Source organism: Lithobates pipiens, unplaced genomic scaffold (assembly GCF_037356315.1).
Source record: "Lithobates pipiens isolate NorthernLeopardFrog02 unplaced genomic scaffold, aLitPip1_a1.2 Scaffold_19, whole genome shotgun sequence".
Taxonomy (NCBI): Eukaryota; Metazoa; Chordata; class Amphibia; order Anura; family Ranidae; genus Lithobates; species Lithobates pipiens.
Genome location: NW_027507764.1, coordinates 596,395,902 through 596,416,197, shown reverse-complemented (window position 1 = coordinate 596,416,197; position 20,296 = coordinate 596,395,902). Strand labels below are relative to the sequence as shown.

The 20,296-nt window shown below is 49.1% G+C and overlaps 1 protein-coding gene across 2 annotated transcripts in view; it reads right to left on the bottom strand.

Moving 5' to 3' along the window:
• LOC143997833 (mitochondrial potassium channel ATP-binding subunit-like) overlaps positions 1–19,475 on the bottom strand; it is a 55,239-nt gene extending 35,764 nt beyond the window's left edge. For both annotated transcript variants that reach the window (XM_077493661.1, XM_077493662.1), the window contains exon 1: positions 19,329–19,475. In XM_077493661.1, the coding sequence (XP_077349787.1) occupies positions 19,329–19,375 (47 nt within the window). In that variant the 5' untranslated portion in view covers positions 19,376–19,475. The remainder of the gene's footprint in view (positions 1–19,328) is intronic.
• Between the last annotated feature and the right edge of the window lie 821 nt (positions 19,476–20,296).

Genomic DNA, 20,296 nt, shown 5'->3' with positions numbered 1-20,296 from the left:
TGAGGGAATCTGAGGATGGGGATGACCAGAGGACAGACTATAAAGGAGAACCCCGACATTACATCTATGAGGGAATCTGAGGATGGAGATGACCAGAGGACAGACTATAAAGGAGAACCCCGACATTACATCTATGAGGGAATCTGAGGATGGGGATGACCAGAGGACAGACTATAAAGGAGAACCCCGACATTACATCTATGAGGGAATCTGAGGATGGAGATGACCAGAGGACAGACTATAAAGGAGAACCCCCGACATTACATCTATGGAGGAATCTGAGGATGGAGATGACCAGAGGACAGACTATAAAGGAGAACCCCGACATTGCATCTATGGAGGAATCTGAGGACGGAGATGACCAGAGGACAGACTATAAAGGAGAACCCCGACATTGCATCTATGGAGGAATCTGAGGATGGAGATGACCAGAGGAGACACAGACTATAAAGGAGAACCCCGACATTACATCTATGGGGGAATCTGAGGATGGAGATGACCAGAGGACACACAGAATATAAAGGAGAACCCCGACATTACATCTATGGAGGAATCTGAGGATGGAGATGACCAGAGGACAGACTATAAAGGAGAACCCCGACATTACATCTATGGAGGAATCTGAGGATGGAGATGACCAGAGGACACACAGACTATAAAGGAGAACCCCGACATTACATCTTTGGAGGAATCTGAGGACGGGGATGACCAGAGGAGACACAGAATATAAAGGAGAACTCCGACATTACATCTATGAGGGAATCTGAGGATGGAGATGACCAGAGGACAGACTATAAAGGAGAACCCCGACATTACATCTATGAGGAATCTGAGGATGGGGATGACCAGAGGACACACAGAATATAAAGGAGAACTCCGACATTACATCTATGAGGGAATCTGAGGATGGAGATGACCAGAGGACAGACTATAAAGGAGAACCCCGACATTACATCTATGAGGAATCTGAGGATGGAGATGACCAGAGGACACACAGACTATAAAGGAGAACCCCGACATTACATCTTTGGAGGAATCTGAGGACGGGGATGACCAGAGGAGACACAGAATATAAAGGAGAACTCCGACATTACATCTATGAGGGAATCTGAGGATGGAGATGACCAGAGGACAGACTATAAAGGAGAACCCCGACATTACATCTATGAGGAATCTGAGGATGGAGATGACCAGAGGACACACAGACTATAAAGGAGAACCCCGACATTACATCTTTGGAGGAATCTGAGGACGGGGATGACCAGAGGAGACACAGAATATAAAGGAGAACTCCGACATTACATCTATGAGGGAATCTGAGGATGGAGATGACCAGAGGACAGACTATAAAGGAGAACCCCGACATTACATCTATGAGGAATCTGAGGATGGAGATGACCAGAGGACAGACTATAAAGGAGAACCCCGACATTACATCTATGGAGGAATCTGAGGATGGAGATGACCAGAGGACACACAGACTATAAAGGAGAACCCCGACATTACATCTTTGGAGGAATCTGAGGACGGGGATGACCAGAGGAGACACAGAATATAAAGGAGAACCCCGACATTACATCTATGAGGGAATCTGAGGATGGAGATGACCAGAGGACAGACTATAAAGGAGAACCCCGACATTACATCTATGAGGAATCTGAGGATGGGGATGACCAGAGGACACACAGAATATAAAGGAGAACCCCGACATTACATCTATGGGGGAATCTGAGGATGGAGATGACCAGAGGACAGACTATAAAGGAGAACCCCGACATTACATCTATGGAGGAATCTGAGGATGGGGATGACCAGAGGACACACAGACTATAAAGGAGAACCCCGACATTACATCTTTGGAGGAATCTGAGGACGGGGATGACCAGAGGAGACACAGAATATAAAGGAGAACCCCGACATTACATCTATGGAGGAATCTGAGGACGGGGATGACCAGAGGAGACACAGAATATAAAGGAGAACCCCGACATTACATCTATGGAGGAATCTGAGGACGGGGATGACCAGAGGAGACACAGACTATAAAGGAGAACCCCGACATTACATCTATGGGGGAATCTGAGGATGGAGATGACCAGAGGACACACAGACTATAAAGGAGAACCCCGACATTACATCTATGGAGGAATCTGAGGATGGAGATGACCAGAGGACAGACTATAAAGGAGAACCCCGACATTACATCTATGGAGGAATCTGAGGATGGAGATGACCAGAGGAGACACAGACTATAAAGGAGAACCCCGACATTACATCTATGGAGGAATCTGAGGATGGAGATGACCAGAGGACACACAGAATATAAAGGAGAACCCCGACATTACATCTATGGAGGAATCTGAGGATGGGGATGACCAGAGGACACACAGACTATAAAGGAGAACCCCGACATTACATCTATGGAGGAATCTGAGGATGGAGATGACCAGAGGACAGACTATAAAGGAGAACCCCGACATTACATCTATGGAGGAATCTGAGGATGGAGATGACCAGAGGACACACAGACTATAAAGGAGAACCCCGACATTACATCTACGGAGGAATCTGAGGACGGAGATGACCAGAGGACACACAGAATATAAAGGAGAACCCCGACATTACATCTATGGAGGAATCTGAGGACGGGGATGACCAGAGGACACACAGACTATAAAGGAGAACCCCGACATTACATCTATGGAGGAATCTGAGGATGGAGATGACCAGAGGACAGACTATAAAGGAGAACCCCGACATTACATCTATGGAGGAATCTGAGGATGGAGATGACCAGAGGACACACAGACTATAAAGGAGAACCCCGACATTACATCTATGGAGGAATCTGAGGACGGGGATGACCAGAGGACACACAGACTATAAAGGAGAACCCCGACATTACATCTATGGGGGAAACTGAGGATGGAGATGACCAGAGGACACACAGACTATAAAGGAGAACCCCGACATTACATCTATGGAGGAATCTGAGGATGGGGATGACCAGAGGACACACAGACTATAAAGGAGAACCCCGACATTACATCTACGGGGAATCTGAGGATGGAGATGACCAGAGGACACACAGACTATAAAGGAGAACCCCGACATTACATCTACGGGGGAATCTGAGGACGGGGATGACCAGAGGACACACAGAATATAAAGGAGAACCCCGACATTACATCTATGGAGGAATCTGAGGACGGGGATGACCAGAGGACACACAGACTATATAGGAGAACCCCGACATTACATCTATGGAGGAATCTGAGGACGGGGATGACCAGAGGACACACAGAATATAAAGGAGAACCCCGACATTACATCTATGGAGGAATCTGAGGATGGAGATGACCAGAGGACAGACTATAAAGGAGAACCCCGACATTACATCTATGAGGGAATCTGAGGATGGAGATGACCAGAGGACAGACTATAAGGGAGAACCCCGACATTACATCTATGAGGAATCTGAGGACGGGGATGACCAGTGGACACACAGAATATAAAGGAGAACCCCGACATTACATCTATGGAGGAATCTGAGGATGGAGATGACCAGAGGACACACAGACTATAAAGGAGAACCCCGACATTACATCTACGGGGGAATCTGAGGACGGGGATGACCAGAGGACACACAGAATATAAAGGAGAACCCCGACATTACATCTATGGAGGAATCTGAGGACGGGGATGACCAGAGGACACACAGACTATATAGGAGAACCCCGACATTACATCTATGGAGGAATCTGAGGACGGGGATGACCAGAGGACACACAGAATATAAAGGAGAACCCCGACATTACATCTATGGAGGAATCTGAGGATGGAGATGACCAGAGGACAGACTATAAAGGAGAACCCCCGACATTACATCTATGAGGGAATCTGAGGATGGAGATGACCAGAGGACAGACTATAAAGGAGAACCCCGACATTACATCTATGAGGAATCTGAGGACGGGGATGACCAGAGGACACACAGAATATAAAGGAGAACCCCGACATTACATCTATGGAGGAATCTGAGGATGGAGATGACCAGAGGACAGACTATAAAGGAGAACCCCGACATTACATCTATGAGGGAATCTGAGGATGGAGATGACCAGAGGACAGACTATAAAGGAGAACCCCGACATTACATCTATGAGGAATCTGAGGACGGGGATGACCAGAGGACAGACTATAAAGGAGAACCCCGACATTACATCTATGAGGAATCTGAGGACGGGGATGACCAGAGGACACACAGAATATAAAGGAGAACCCCGACATTACATCTATGGAGGAATCTGAGGATGGGGATGACCAGAGGACACACAGACTATAAAGGAGAACCCCGACATTACATCTATGGAGGAATCTGAGGATGGGGATGACCAGAGGACAGACTATAAAGGAGAACCCCGACATTACATCTATGGGGGAATCTGAGGATGGAGATGACCAGAGGACACACAGAATATAAAGGAGAACCCCGACATTACATCTATGGAGGAAACTGAGGATGGAGATGACCAGAGGACACACAGACTATAAAGGAGAACCCCGACATTACATCTATGGAGGAATCTGAGTATGGGGATGACCAGAGGACACACAGACTATAAAGGAGAACCCCGACATTACATCTATGGAGGAATCTGAGGATGGGGATGACCAGAGGACACACAGACTATAAAGGAGAACCCCGACATTACATCTACGGGGAATCTGAGGATGGAGATGACCAGAGGACACACAGACTATAAAGGAGAACCCCGACATTACATCTATGGAGGAATCTGAGGACGGGGATGACCAGAGGACACACAGACTATATAGGAGAACCCCGACATTACATCTATGGAGGAATCTGAGGACGGGGATGACCAGAGGACACACAGAATATAAAGGAGAACCCCGACATTACATCTATGGAGGAATCTGAGGATGGAGATGACCAGAGGACAGACTATAAAGGAGAACCCCGACATTACATCTATGAGGGAATCTGAGGATGGAGATGACCAGAGGACAGACTATAAGGGAGAACCCCGACATTACATCTATGAGGAATCTGAGGACGGGGATGACCAGTGGACACACAGAATATAAAGGAGAACCCCGACATTACATCTATGGAGGAATCTGAGGATGGAGATGACCAGAGGACACACAGACTATAAAGGAGAACCCCGACATTACATCTACGGGGGAATCTGAGGACGGGGATGACCAGAGGACACACAGAATATAAAGGAGAACCCCGACATTACATCTATGGAGGAATCTGAGGACGGGGATGACCAGAGGACACACAGACTATATAGGAGAACCCCGACATTACATCTATGGAGGAATCTGAGGACGGGGATGACCAGAGGACACACAGAATATAAAGGAGAACCCCGACATTACATCTATGGAGGAATCTGAGGATGGAGATGACCAGAGGACAGACTATAAAGGAGAACCCCCGACATTACATCTATGAGGGAATCTGAGGATGGAGATGACCAGAGGACAGACTATAAAGGAGAACCCCGACATTACATCTATGAGGAATCTGAGGACGGGGATGACCAGAGGACACACAGAATATAAAGGAGAACCCCGACATTACATCTATGGAGGAATCTGAGGATGGAGATGACCAGAGGACAGACTATAAAGGAGAACCCCGACATTACATCTATGAGGGAATCTGAGGATGGAGATGACCAGAGGACAGACTATAAAGGAGAACCCCGACATTACATCTATGAGGAATCTGAGGACGGGGATGACCAGAGGACACACAGAATATAAAGGAGAACCCCGACATTACATCTATGGAGGAATCTGAGGATGGGGATGACCAGAGGACACACAGAATATAAAGGAGAACCCCGACATTACATCTATGGAGGAATCTGAGGATGGGGATGACCAGAGGACACACAGACTATAAAGGAGAACCCCGACATTACATCTATGGAGGAATCTGAGGATGGGGATGACCAGAGGACAGACTATAAAGGAGAACCCCGACATTACATCTATGGGGGAATCTGAGGATGGAGATGACCAGAGGACACACAGAATATAAAGGAGAACCCCGACATTACATCTATGGAGGAATCTGAGGACGGGGATGACCAGAGGACAGACTATAAAGGAGAACCCCGACATTACATCTATGGAGGAATCTGAGGACGGAGATGACCAGAGGACACACAGAATATAAAGGAGAACCCCGACATTACATCTATGGAGGAATCTGAGGACGGGGATGACCAAAGGACACACAGAATATAAAGGAGAACCCCGACATTACATCTATGGAGGAATCTGAGGACGGGGATGACCAGAGGACACACAGAATATAAAGGAGAACCCCGACATTACATCTATGGAGGAATCTGAGGATGGAGATGACCAGAGGAGACACAGACTATAAAGGAGAACCCCGACATTACATCTATGGAGGAATCTGAGGATGGAGATGACCAGAGGAGACACAGACTATAAAGGAGAACCCCGACATTACATCTATGGAGGAATCTGAGGACGGGGATGACCAGAGGACAGACTATAAAGGAGAACCCCGACATTACATCTATGGAGGAATCTGAGGATGGAGATGACCAGAGGACACACAGACTATAAAGGAGAACCCCGACATTACATCTATGGAGGAATCTGAGGATGGAGATGACCAGAGGACACACAGACTATAAAGGAGAACCCCGACATTACATCTATGGAGGAATCTGAGGATGGAGATGACCAGAGGACAGACTATAAAGGAGAACCCCGACATTACATCTATGGAGGAATCTGAGGATGGAGATGACCAGAGGACAGACTATAAAGGAGAACCCCGACATTACATCTATGGAGGAATCTGAGGACGGAGATGACCAGAGGACACACAGAATATAAAGGAGAACCCCGACATTACATCTATGGAGGAATCTGAGGATGGAGATGACCAGAGGACAGACTATAAAGGAGAACACCGACATTACATCTATGGAGGAATCTGAGGATGGAGATGACCAGAGGACAGACTATAAAGGAGAACCCCGACATTACATCTATGGAGGAATCTGAGGATGGAGATGACCAGAGGACACACAGACTATAAAGGAGAACCCCGACATTACATCTATGGAGGAATCTGAGGATGGGGATGACCAGAGGACACACAGACTATAAAGGAGAACCCCGACATTACATCTATGGAGGAATCTGAGGATGGAGATGACCAGAGGACAGACTATAAAGGAGAACTCCGACATTACATCTACGGGGGAATCTGAGGATGGAGATGACCAGAGGACACACAGAATATAAAGGAGAACCCCGACATTACATCTATGGAGGAATCTGAGGACGGGGATGACCAGAGGACACACAGACTATAAAGGAGAACCCCGACATTACATCTATGGAGGAATCTGAGGATGGAGATGACCAGAGGACAGACTATAAAGGAGAACCCCGACATTACATCTATGGAGGAATCTGAGGACGGAGATGACCAGAGGACACACAGAATATAAAGGAGAACCCCGACATTACATCTATGGAGGAATCTGAGGATGGAGATGACCAGAGGACACACAGACTATAAAGGAGAACCCCGACATTACATCTATGGAGGAATCTGAGGATGGAGATGACCAGAGGACACACAGAATATAAAGGAGAACCCCGACATTACATCTATGGAGGAATCTGAGGATGGAGATGACCAGAGGACAGACTATAAAGGAGAACCCCGACATTACATCTATGGGGGAATCTGAGGATGGAGATGACCAGAGGACACACAGACTATAAAGGAGAACCCCGACATTACATCTATGGAGGAATCTGAGGATGGAGATGACCAGAGGACAGACTATAAAGGAGAACTCCGACATTACATCTACGGGGGAATCTGAGGATGGAGATGACCAGAGGACACACAGAATATAAAGGAGAACCCCGACATTACATCTATGGAGGAATCTGAGGACGGGGATGACCAGAGGACACACAGACTATAAAGGAGAACCCCGACATTACATCTATGGAGGAATCTGAGGATGGAGATGACCAGAGGACAGACTATAAAGGAGAACCCCGACATTACATCTATGGAGGAATCTGAGGACGGAGATGACCAGAGGACACACAGAATATAAAGGAGAACCCCGACATTACATCTATGGAGGAATCTGAGGATGGAGATGACCAGAGGACACACAGACTATAAAGGAGAACCCCGACATTACATCTATGGAGGAATCTGAGGATGGAGATGACCAGAGGACACACAGAATATAAAGGAGAACCCCGACATTACATCTATGGAGGAATCTGAGGATGGAGATGACCAGAGGACAGACTATAAAGGAGAACCCCGACATTACATCTATGGGGGAATCTGAGGATGGAGATGACCAGAGGACACACAGACTATAAAGGAGAACCCCGACATTACATCTATGGAGGAATCTGAGGATGGAGATGACCAGAGGACAGACTATAAAGGAGAACTCCGACATTACATCTACGGGGGAATCTGAGGATGGAGATGACCAGAGTAGTGATGGACGAACTTCCGACGGGACGTTTCGCGAACGCGAAACGCGAACGGACACAAACGTTCGCGAAAACGACCGTTCGCCGCGGGCTCCATTGACTTCAATGGGAGGCGAATTTCGCAAACCTTTAGGTCGAATTTGCGGCCACGGGGTAATTATTAGGGGGTAGCACGTAGTCCCACCACCTGGACAATAGCATAATACATGTATGAGGTGAATTTGGGATCGATAACTACAAGCATTTTTTTTTTATTTGGGAAATTGTTCTGACAATTCAGGACTATGGAGCTAATGAAGGCAATGGAGGAGAGGGAAGGTCAGGGACCAGGGTAGGCAAACAAGAGGGTGCAGGAGATACAGAGCACTGACAGCAGCACCGTAATACAGAGCACTGACATCAGCACCGTGACATACAGCGCTGACAGCAGCTCCGTGACATACAGCGCTGACAGCAGCTCCGTGACATACAGCGCTGACAGCAGCTCCGTGACATACAGCGCTGACAGCAGCTCCGTGACATACAGCGCTGACAGCAGCACCGTGACATACAGCGCTGACAGCAGCTCCGTGACATACAGCGCTGACAGCAGCTCCGTGACATACAGCGCTGACAGCAGCTCCGTGACATACAGCACTGACAGCAGCTCCGTGACATACAGCGCTGACAGCAGCTCCGTGACATACAGCGCTGACAGCAGCACCGTGACATACAGCGCTGACAGCAGCTCCGTGACATACAGCGCTGACAGCAGCTCCGTGACATACAGCGCTGACAGCAGCTCCGTGACATACAGCGCTGACAGCAGCTCCGTGACATACAGCGCTGACAGCAGCACCGTAAGCAGCCCCAGGAGGAAGTCAGCACAGCACAGGGATGGTGTGATCCCCTCATAATAAGAACCCCCAGGAGGAAGTCAGCACAGCACAGGGATGGTGGGAGCCCCTCATAATAAGAACACCCAGGAGGAAGTCAGCACAGCACAGGGATGGTGGGAACCCCTCATAATAAGCAGCCCCAGTAGAAATATGACACCGCTCAACCTCTTCAAAGAGGAGGGTAGGGGCATATAGTACGGTGTGCTTTTTTGGGTCAGGGAAGTGAGCCAAATGAATTAAGAAGGTCTGTGTGCTTGATTCCAAAAATTGTTTATAGACATATACATGGTCTACTGATCACATGTGTTGAATTCCTCCGAGATCCATGCCTCATTCATTTTTAGAAATGTGAGGTAGTTAACACTGTGGTGAGCTAGGCGAGTACGCTTATCGGTCACAATCCCCCCTGCTGCGCTGAACGTCCTTTCGGACAGGACACTGGATGAGGGGCAAGCCAACAGTTCGATTGCAAATTGGGCAAGCTCTGGCCAGAGGTCAAGCCTGCCCACCCAGTAGTCTAGGGGTTCATCACTCCTCAGAGCGTCCACATCGGCCGTTAACCCAATGTAGTCGGACACCTGACGGTCTAGGCGTTCCCTGATGCTGGATCCGGATGACACCTGTCGATGGGTCGGCTGAAAGAATGACCTCATATCCGAAGTCACCAACACATCTTCAAACCGGCCTCTTCTTGCAGGCGCTGTTGGATTGGTACCCGCAAATCCTTCTCTGGGAGTGGGAATTGCTCCTCTGCCAGCGCACGCAAAAGCAGAATGCAGCATTTCTCGAAGCAAGGCCTGGAAGTGCTGCATTCTGACAGCCCTCTGCGACGGCGGTAACATTTCCGCCATTTTGTGTTTGTACCGGGGGTCTAAGTACGTTGCCACCCAGTACTGGTCCTTGACCCTCATGCTTTTTATACGGGGGTCCCTATTAAAACACTGGAGCATGAAGGCCCCCATTTGCACTAAAGTGGAAGCGGTGTGGTGGCCTGGCTCCTGCTCATCATCCAGGATAATGTCGTCCTCTTCATTCTCCTCTCCCCATCCTCGCACAACAGGGATCCCAGAAAGGTTTAAAGCATGCTCTTCTTGCTCCTGCTCATCCGCCCCGGCACCATCCTCCTCTGACTCCTCATCAGACTCCTGTTGTTGACTTGTCTCAGATAGAGTAGCCCCCCCTGGGAATTCATCCAGCATTGCGACTTCCTCATCTTCCCGCTCCTGCTCCTCCACAGCCTGATCAATGACACGACGCAATGCACGCTCCAGAAAGAAGGCATAAGGTACCATGTCACTGATGGCGCCATGGCTGCGACTGACCAGTTTGGTGATCTCCTCAAATGGCCGCAGAAGTCTGCATGTGTCGCGCATGAGCAGCCACTGGCGCGGTGAAAAAAAACCCAGCTCCCCAGAACCGTTTCTTTCGCAGAGTTCATACAGGTAGACGTTAACTGCACGTTTCTGCTGGAGCAGCCTATCAAGCATATAGAAGGTTGAGTTCCATCGCGTCGGGCAATCGCAAATAAGACGTCTGACCGGCAGATGGTGTCGCCGCTGAATGTCAGCAAGGCGAGCCATGGCCGTGTAAGATCTTCTGAAATGGGCCGAGATTTTCCTTGCCTGCCGCAAGATGTCCTGGACCCCAGGGTATTTGACAAGGAATCGCTGCACGACCAAGTTTAAGACGTGTGCCATGCACGGCACGTGCGTGATTTTGCCCTGTTTCAATGCGCTAAGCAGATTGGCACCGTTGTCACACACCACTTTACCAACTGTCAAATTGAGCGGTGTTAGCCACTCATCTGCCTGTGAACGCAAAGCTGAAAGGAGTGCCGGGCCAGTGTGGCTCTTTGCTTCCAGGCACAACAGACGCAGCACGGCATGGCAACGTCTCACCTGGCATGTGGAATAGGTTCTGGGGAGCTTGGGCGGTGCAGTGGAAGAGACGCTAGCAGCGGAAAAGGAGGAGGCAGCTGAGGAGGAGAGGGAGGAGGATGGAGTAGGAGGAGGAGAAGAAGAGTCAGGCCTGCATGCAATCCGTGGCGGTAAAACCAAATCTACACGGGTGCCACGGGTTACATGCTTGACGGCCGTCAGAAGGTTCACCCAGTGGGCAGTAAAACTGATATACCTTCCCTGCCCGTGTTTGCTAGACCACGTGTCTGTGGTCAGATGTATCTTGGCACCGACACTGTGTGCCAGAGATACATTCACTTGCCGCTGAACATGGCCATATAGCTCTGGGATGCCCTTCTCTGAGAAATACTTCCTTCCTGGGACCTTCCATTGTGGTGTTCCAATGGCCACAAATTTGCGAAAGGCCTCCGAGTCCACCAGTTTATATGGCAGTAGTTGGCGGGCTATGAGTTCTGACAAGCCAGCCGCCAACCGTTGGGCAAGAGGGTTATCCGGCGTCATCATTTTTTTACGCTCAAACATTAGGCCCACGGAAGCCTGCCTTTTTGCAGAAAAATGTGAGCTTGGCGTGATGGAAGGTGGAGTGGAGGACAATTGTGAGGAGAGAGGAGAAGGAGAAGTAGAAGACGAGGCTGGACGGTGAGAGCCTGCAGTGTGGCTTTGTGTGTTCCGTTGCTCCCACTGGGCTCGGTGATGGCTGCTCATGTGCCTTCTTAAGGCGGTCGTCCCTAGGTGAGTATTGGGCTTACCGCGACTAACGCGTTGACTGCAAAGATTGCAGATGGCAACGCTATTGTCAGCAGCGGACACGTTAAAAAAAGCCCACACTGCGGAGCCATGTGCCGGTGTCCTGGGAGCGCCAGATGTGACCGTACATGGTCGATGACTCGCTCCTGATACATTTGCAGTCTGCTTTGTCCCTGCTGTGCAATGTAAGTCATTGCTGCTTCTCCTCCCTATCTGCTGGTCCATATCTCCCTCTGAACTCCCCTCCTCTTCCTCTCTTGTGGGCACCCACGTGACATCACTAGACACGTCATCATCAACGTCACCTTCCCCACCGCTATAAGTAGAGTAGGCAGCAACACCGGGGACCAACCTCCTCCTTGGGCTGATCTGGGTACTGGCGTCAGACTGCTGAGTAGCGCTTGTTGCTACCTCCTCTTCCTGATCCAATACCAAGAGTGGCTGCGCATCAGAAATGTCCTCTTGATATGGATCGGAAAATAATTCCAGTGACTCAAGCGGAAGGTATGTGGTGGTGGTGGTGGTGGTCGTGTTGTTGGTGGTAGTGTCTTTGGGGGTGCACATAGCAGAGAGTGAAGAAGAGGGTGCAGATCGAGAGGATGAGGAGGGTGCAGAAGAGTAAGGCTGAGCGAGCCACTCAACCAAGTCTGGTGCATCCTTTAAAGTAATTGAACGCACCTTCTGCAACTTCCCACTTTGGCTCAAGCCTGTTGCTCCTGCCCTACCCCTACCACCCCTGCGGAAGGGCCTGCCTCTTCCTCTGCATGTCATTTTTTAAATGACCCTGTGACAAAACTCTTAGTCCCTATACCGCTGAAGGACTGCTGCAGTATAGGTGAGCGGTCAGCAGTGGTGCACGTCAACCCTATCTATTGTGGACCTATAGCGGTCCTTACAGAACAGCAGACTGTACCGCACTCAAGCCTATGTACCGTAGCACCCTATACCAAGTTACCAGTCCTTATAAGAACTTTTGTGGACCAAGCAGGTTGTGTATTAGTGTTTAGCAGACTGTACGTCAGTCCCTATACCGCTGAAGGACTGCTGCAGTATAGGGCAGCGGTCAGCAGTGGTGCACGTCAACCCTATCTATTGTGGACCGATAGCGGTCCTTACAGAACAGCAGACTGTACCGCACTCAAGCCTATGTACCGTAGCACCCTATACCAAGTTACCAGTCCTTATAAGAACTTTTGTGGACCAAGCAGGTTGTGTATTAGTGTTTAGCAGACTGTACGTCAGTCCCTATACCGCTGAAGGACTGCTGCAGTATAGGGCAGCGGTCAGCAGTGGTGCACGTCAACCCTATCTATTGTGGACCGATAGCGGTCCTTACAGAACAGCAGACTGTACCGCACTCAAGCCTATGTACCGTAGCACCCTATACCAAGTTACCAGTCCTTATAAGAACTTTTGTGGAACAAGCAGGTTGTGTGTTAGTGATTAGCAGACTGTACGTCAGTCCCTATACCAATGAAGGACTGCTGCAGTATAGGGCAGCGGTCAGCAGTAGTGCACGGCAACCCTATGTATTGTGGACCGATAGCGGTCCTTACAGAACAGCAGACTGTACTGCACTCAGGCCTATGTACCGTAGCACCCTATACCAAGTTACCAGTCCTTATAAGAACTTTTGTGGACCAAGCAGGTTGTGTGTTAGTGTTTAGCAGACTGTGCGTCAGTCCCTATACCGCTGAAGGACTGCTGCAGTATAGGGCAGCGGTCAGCAGTAGTGCACGGCAACCCTATGTATTGTGGACCGATAGCGGTCCTTACAGAACAGCAGACTGTAACGCACTCAGGCCTATGTACCGTAGCACCCTATACCAAGTTACCAGTCCTTATAAGAACTTTTGTGGACCAAGCAGGTTGTGTGTTAGTGATTAGCAGACTGTACGTCAGTCCCTATACCAATGAAGGACTGCTGCAGTATAGGGCAGCGGTCAGCAGTAGTGCACGGCAACCCTATGTATTGTGGACCGATAGCGGTCCTTACAGAACAGCAGACTGTAACGCACTCAGGCCTATGTACCGTAGCACCCTATACCAAGTTACCAGTCCTTATAAAAACTTTTGTGGACCAAGCAGGTTGTGTGTTAGTGTTTAGCAGACTGTGCGTCAGTCCCTATACCGCTGAAGGACTGCTGCAGTATAGGGCAGCGGTCAGCAGTAGTGCACGGCAACCCTATGTATTGTGGACCGATAGCGGTCCTTACAGAACAGCAGACTGTAACGCACTCAGGCCTATGTACCGTAGCACCCTATACCAAGTTACCAGTCCTTATAAGAACTTTTGTGGACCAAGCAGGTTGTGTGTTAGTGATTAGCAGACTGTACGTCAGTCCCTATACCAATGAAGGACTGCTGCAGTATAGGGCAGCGGTCAGCAGTAGTGCACGGCAACCCTATGTATTGTGGACCGATAGCGGTCCTTACAGAACAGCAGACTGTAACGCACTCAGGCCTATGTACCGTAGCACCCTATACCAAGTTACCAGTCCTTATAAGAACTTTTGTGGAACAAGCAGGTTGTGTGTTAGTGATTAGCAGACTGTACGTCAGTCCCTATACCAATGAAGGACTGCTGCAGTATAGGGCAGCGGTCAGCAGTAGTGCACGGCAACCCTATGTATTGTGGACCGATAGCGGTCCTTACAGAACAGCAGACTGTAACGCACTCAGGCCTATGTACCGTAGCACCCTATACCAAGTTACCAGTCCTTATAAGAACTTTTGTGGACCAAGCAGGTTGTGTGTTAGTGATTAGCAGACTGTACGTCAGTCCCTATACCAATGAAGGACTGCTGCAGTATAGGGCAGCGGTCAGCAGTAGTGCACGGCAACCCTATGTATTGTGGACCGATAGCGGTCCTTACAGAACAGCAGACTGTAACGCACTCAGGCCTATGTACCGTAGCACCCTATACCAAGTTACCAGTCCTTATAAGAACTTTTGTGGAACAAGCAGGTTGTGTGTTAGTGATTAGCAGACTGTACGTCAGTCCCTATACCAATGAAGGACTGCTGCAGTATAGGGCAGCGGTCAGCAGTAGTGCACGGCAACCCTATGTATTGTGGACCGATAGCGGTCCTTACAGAACAGCAGACTGTAACGCACTCAGGCCTATGTACCGTAGCACCCTATACCAAGTTACCAGTCCTTATAAGAACTTTTGTGGACCAAGCAGGTTGTGTGTTAGTGATTAGCAGACTGTACGTCAGTCCCTATACCAATGAAGGACTGCTGCAGTATAGGGCAGCGGTCAGCAGTAGTGCACGGCAACCCTATGTATTGTGGACCGATAGCGGTCCTTACAGAACAGCAGACTGTACTGCACTCAGGCCTATGTACCGTAGCACCCTATACCAAGTTACCAGTCCTTATAAAAACTTTTGTGGACCAAGCAGGTTGTGTGTTAGTGTTTAGCAGACTGTGCGTCAGTCCCTATACCGCTGAAGGACTGCTGCAGTATAGGGCAGCGGTCAGCAGTAGTGCACGGCAACCCTATGTATTGTGGACCGATAGCGGTCCTTACAGAACAGCAGACTGTAACGCACTCAGGCCTATGTACCGTAGCACCCTATACCAAGTTACCAGTCCTTATAAGAACTTTTGTGGACCAAGCAGGTTGTGTGTTAGTGATTAGCAGACTGTACGTCAGTCCCTATACCAATGAAGGACTGCTGCAGTATAGGGCAGCGGTCAGCAGTAGTGCACGGCAACCCTATGTATTGTGGACCGATAGCGGTCCTTACAGAACAGCAGACTGTACCGCACCCAAGCCTATGTACCGTAGCACCCTAGACAGACCAAGTTACCAGTCCTGATAAAGAGCTTTGTGGAACAAGTGAGTTGTGAATGATTAGCAGACTGCAGCAGAAGGGCAGCAGTCAAGTATAATATTCTTTCTATATTTGGAAGAAAGAATATTATACGTGTACAAGCCTATTACCGTACCACTGATACCAGTCCTGAAAAGAACCTTTGTGGAACTAATAGTAACAGCAAGTCTTTAAAATTATCCTCACTGCCTGACACACTGCTTCCTGCCTGTCCCTATACAAATTGGCAAAAAAGAGTAGGCTGGAACGATTAGCTGGAACAGCTCTTTTGTGGACCTGATAGTAACAGCTAATGATGATGATGATGATGATGATGAAGAAAGACTAATCTGGCTGAGCTGTCCCTAAAATAGCAGCATACAGCGCTCTGTCCCTTTATCTAAACTGACAAAAGAAACTCAGGCTGCTGACCTAACACCTATACCAGTCCTGAAAAGAACTTTTGTGTACCAAATAGCTAGCGTTTTCTCTGTCCCTACTCCACACAGGATCCTTTCCCTACAGTGACAGAAGAAAGAATGTAAAATGGCCACCGGATCGGGTGTATTTATAGGTTAGGGGGAATGTACAAGTGTCCATGAGCTGTCATGTCTCAATTGGTTGTCCTGTAACACATGATAAACGTGTCACGAAAGGTTAAAGTTCTTGTATACATTAAACACGTAAGTCCGCCGGGGCGAACGACGGAAAAAGGCGTTCGAACCCGCGGACGGCGAAAGTCGGAAATTCGCCGCGAAACGACCGCCGGGCGAACCGTTCGGCCATCACTAGACCAGAGGACAGACTATAAAGGAGAACCCCGACATTACATCTATGGAGGAATCTGAGGATGGAGATGACCAGAGGACAGACTATAAAGGAGAACCCCGACATTACATCTATGGGGGAATCTGAGGATGGAGATCACCAGAGGACAGACTATAAAGGAGAACCCCGACATTACATCTATGGGGGAATCTGAGGATGGGGATGACCAGAGGACACACAGACTATAAAGGAGAACCCCGACATTACATCTATGGAGGAATCTGAGGATGGGGATGACCAGAGGACACACAGAATATAAAGGAGAACCCCGACATTACATCTATGGGGGAATCTGAGGATGGAGATGACCAGAGGACAGACTATAAAGGAGAACCCCGACATTACATCTATGGGGGAATCTGAGGATGGAGATGACCAGAGGACACACAGACTATAAAGGAGAACCCCGACATTACATCTATGGAGGAATCTGAGGATGGAGATGACCAGAGGACAGACTATAAAGGAGAACTCCGACATTACATCTACGGGGGAATCTGAGGATGGAGATGACCAGAGGACAGACTATAAAGGAGAACCCCGACATTACATCTATGGAGGAATCTGAGGATGGAGATGACCAGAGGACACACAGACTATAAAGGAGAACCCCGACATTACATCTATGGAGGAATCTGAGGATGGGGATGACCAGAGGACAGACTATAAAGGAGAACCCCGACATTACATCTATGGAGGAATCTGAGGATGGAGATGACCAGAGGACAGACTATAAAGGAGAACCCCGACATTACATCTATGGAGGAATCTGAGGATGGAGATGACCAGAGGACAGACTATAAAGGAGAACCCCGACATTACATCTATGGGGGAATCTGAGGATGGAGGTGACCAGAGGACACACAGACTATAAAGGAGAACCCCGACATTACATCTATGGGGGAATCTGAGGATGGAGATGACCAGAGGACAGACTATAAAGGAGAACCCCGACATTACATCTATGGGGGAATCTGAGGATGGAGATGACCAGAGGACACACAGATTATAAAGGAGAACCCCGACATTACATCTATGGGGGAATCTGAGGATGGAGATGACCAGAGGACACACAGATTATAAAGGAGAACCCCGACATTACATCTATGGAGGAATCTGAGGATGGAGATGACCAGAGGACAGACTATAAAGGAGAACCCCGACATTACATCTATGGAGGAATCTGAGGATGGAGATGACCAGAGGACACACAGACTATAAAGGAGAACCCCGGCATTACATCTATGGAGGAATCTGAGGATGGAGATGACCAGAGGACACACAGACTATAAAGGAGAACCCCGACATTACATCTATGGAGGAATCTGAGGATGGGGATGACCAGAGGACACACAGAATATAAAGGAGAACCCCGACATTACATCTATGGAGGAATCTGAGGATGGGGATGACTAGAGGACAGACTATAAAGGAGAACCCCGACATTACATCTATGGAGGAATCTGAGGATGGGGATGACCAGAGGACACACAGAATATAAAGGAGAACCCCGACATTACATCTATGGAGGAATCTGAGGATGGGGATGACCAGAGGACACACAGAATATAAAGGAGAACCCCGACATTACATCTATGGGGGAATCTGAGGATGGAGATGACCAGAGGACACACAGAATATAAAGGAGAACCCCGACATTACATCTATGGAGGAATCTGAGGATGGAGATGACCAGAGGACAGACTATAAAGGAGAACCCCAACATTACATCTATGGGGGAATCTGAGGATGGAGATGACCAGAGGACAGACTATAAAGGAGAACCCCGACATTACATCTATGGAGGAATCTGAGGATGGAGATGACCAGAGGACAGACTATAAAGGAGAACCCCGACATTACATCTATGGAGGAATCTGAGGATGGAGATGACCAGAGGACAGAATATAAAGGAGAACCCCGACATTACATCTATGGGGGAATCTGAGGATGGAGATGACCAGAGGACAGACTATAAAGGAGAACCCCGACATTACATCTATGGGGGAATCTGAGGATGGAGATGACCAGAGGACAGAATATAAAGGAGAACCCCGACATTACATCTATGGGGGAATCTGAGGATGGAGATGACCAGAGGACAGACTATAAAGGAGAACCCCGACATTACATCTATGGAGGAATCTGAGGATGGAGATGACCAGAGGACACACAGACTATAAAGGAGAACCCCGACATTACATCTATGGAGGAATCTGAGGATGGGGATGACCAGAGGACAGAATATAAAGGAGAACCCCGACATTACATCTACGGGGGAATCTGAGGATGGAGATGACCAGAGGACACACAGACTATAAAGGAGAACCCCGACATTACATCTATGGGGGAATCTGAGGATGGGGATGACCGGAGCCGGTGTGGGCGAGTCCGAAGCTCAGAGTGGGCGGGGCCTAAGTTGAGTGGGCGGGACCGAAGCTCGGAGTGGGCGGGGTCATTCCCGGAGAGAAGTTCGGACTCTGCGCTTGCTTCCCTCAGCTCGGTTGCCCCGGGATACCGCTCAGTGAGGCCCCTCCCCTGTCCCGTTGTGCACTGCGCTCACCTCAGCGGTGATTGGCGGAGGGCTCCGTGGATGAAGTGTAGCAGCATGACCGCTGAGTGCGAAGCACCACCTCCTGAAATTACTTCCGGGGGGCGGGATCAGTCAAGGAGCACCAATCAAAGAGCCGCTCGCTGCATTTCCTGGTCACGTGGCCTAATCCACCTATAGGAACAAAGTGTGGCGTCCGGGTGTACTGCGCATGTGCGGAGGGTGGGCGGGAAATTCAGATGACCGAGAAGAGGAGGAGCCCGCCTTCCACCCCGCCCCTTTGTGAGTTACAGTCACCTGGGGGGGCGGGGCAATATATTGAGGGGAGAAAGGTCAGCCGAACGATTGTAGGAATAGTCGGCTGATCGATGGAAGCATTCGTCAATCAAAAAAAGGAGCAATCGACTGATCCTTCCTGCGATCGAACAATCCTTCTTTCAAACTACGAATAAATCCTGCGATCGATTGATCCTTCCTTCACCCCATCCTTCCATCGAGCAACCAATCCATCTTCCCTTCTTTTGCATTAATGATCCTTCATGCAATCAATTGATCCTTCCTTCGATTGACCGATACTTTGATCACAGGAAGCATTGGATGATCGAAAAAATTAATCAAAGTATCGGTCAATCGAAGGAAGGATCAATTGATTGCACAAAGGATCGTTTGTGGCAAAAACGTGGTGCGGTTTTGCCGCGATTGTCTGTGTGGCAAATCACATCACATGAAGCCTTTCACCCAAAAGAGGAGCAGGAACTTCTTCTGGGTGACTGGCTGCACAGGATGCCAAAAGAGACGAGACAGACAAAGGGGCACCTGCACTGAAATCACACGGAAACCAGAAGAACATTGCGATTTCAACCAGCACACATCAGTCAGGGGTGCCGCAACCAGCACACATCAGTCAGGGGTGCCGCAACCAGCACACATCAGTCAGGGGTGCCGCAACCAGCACACATCAGTCAGGGGTGCCGCAACCA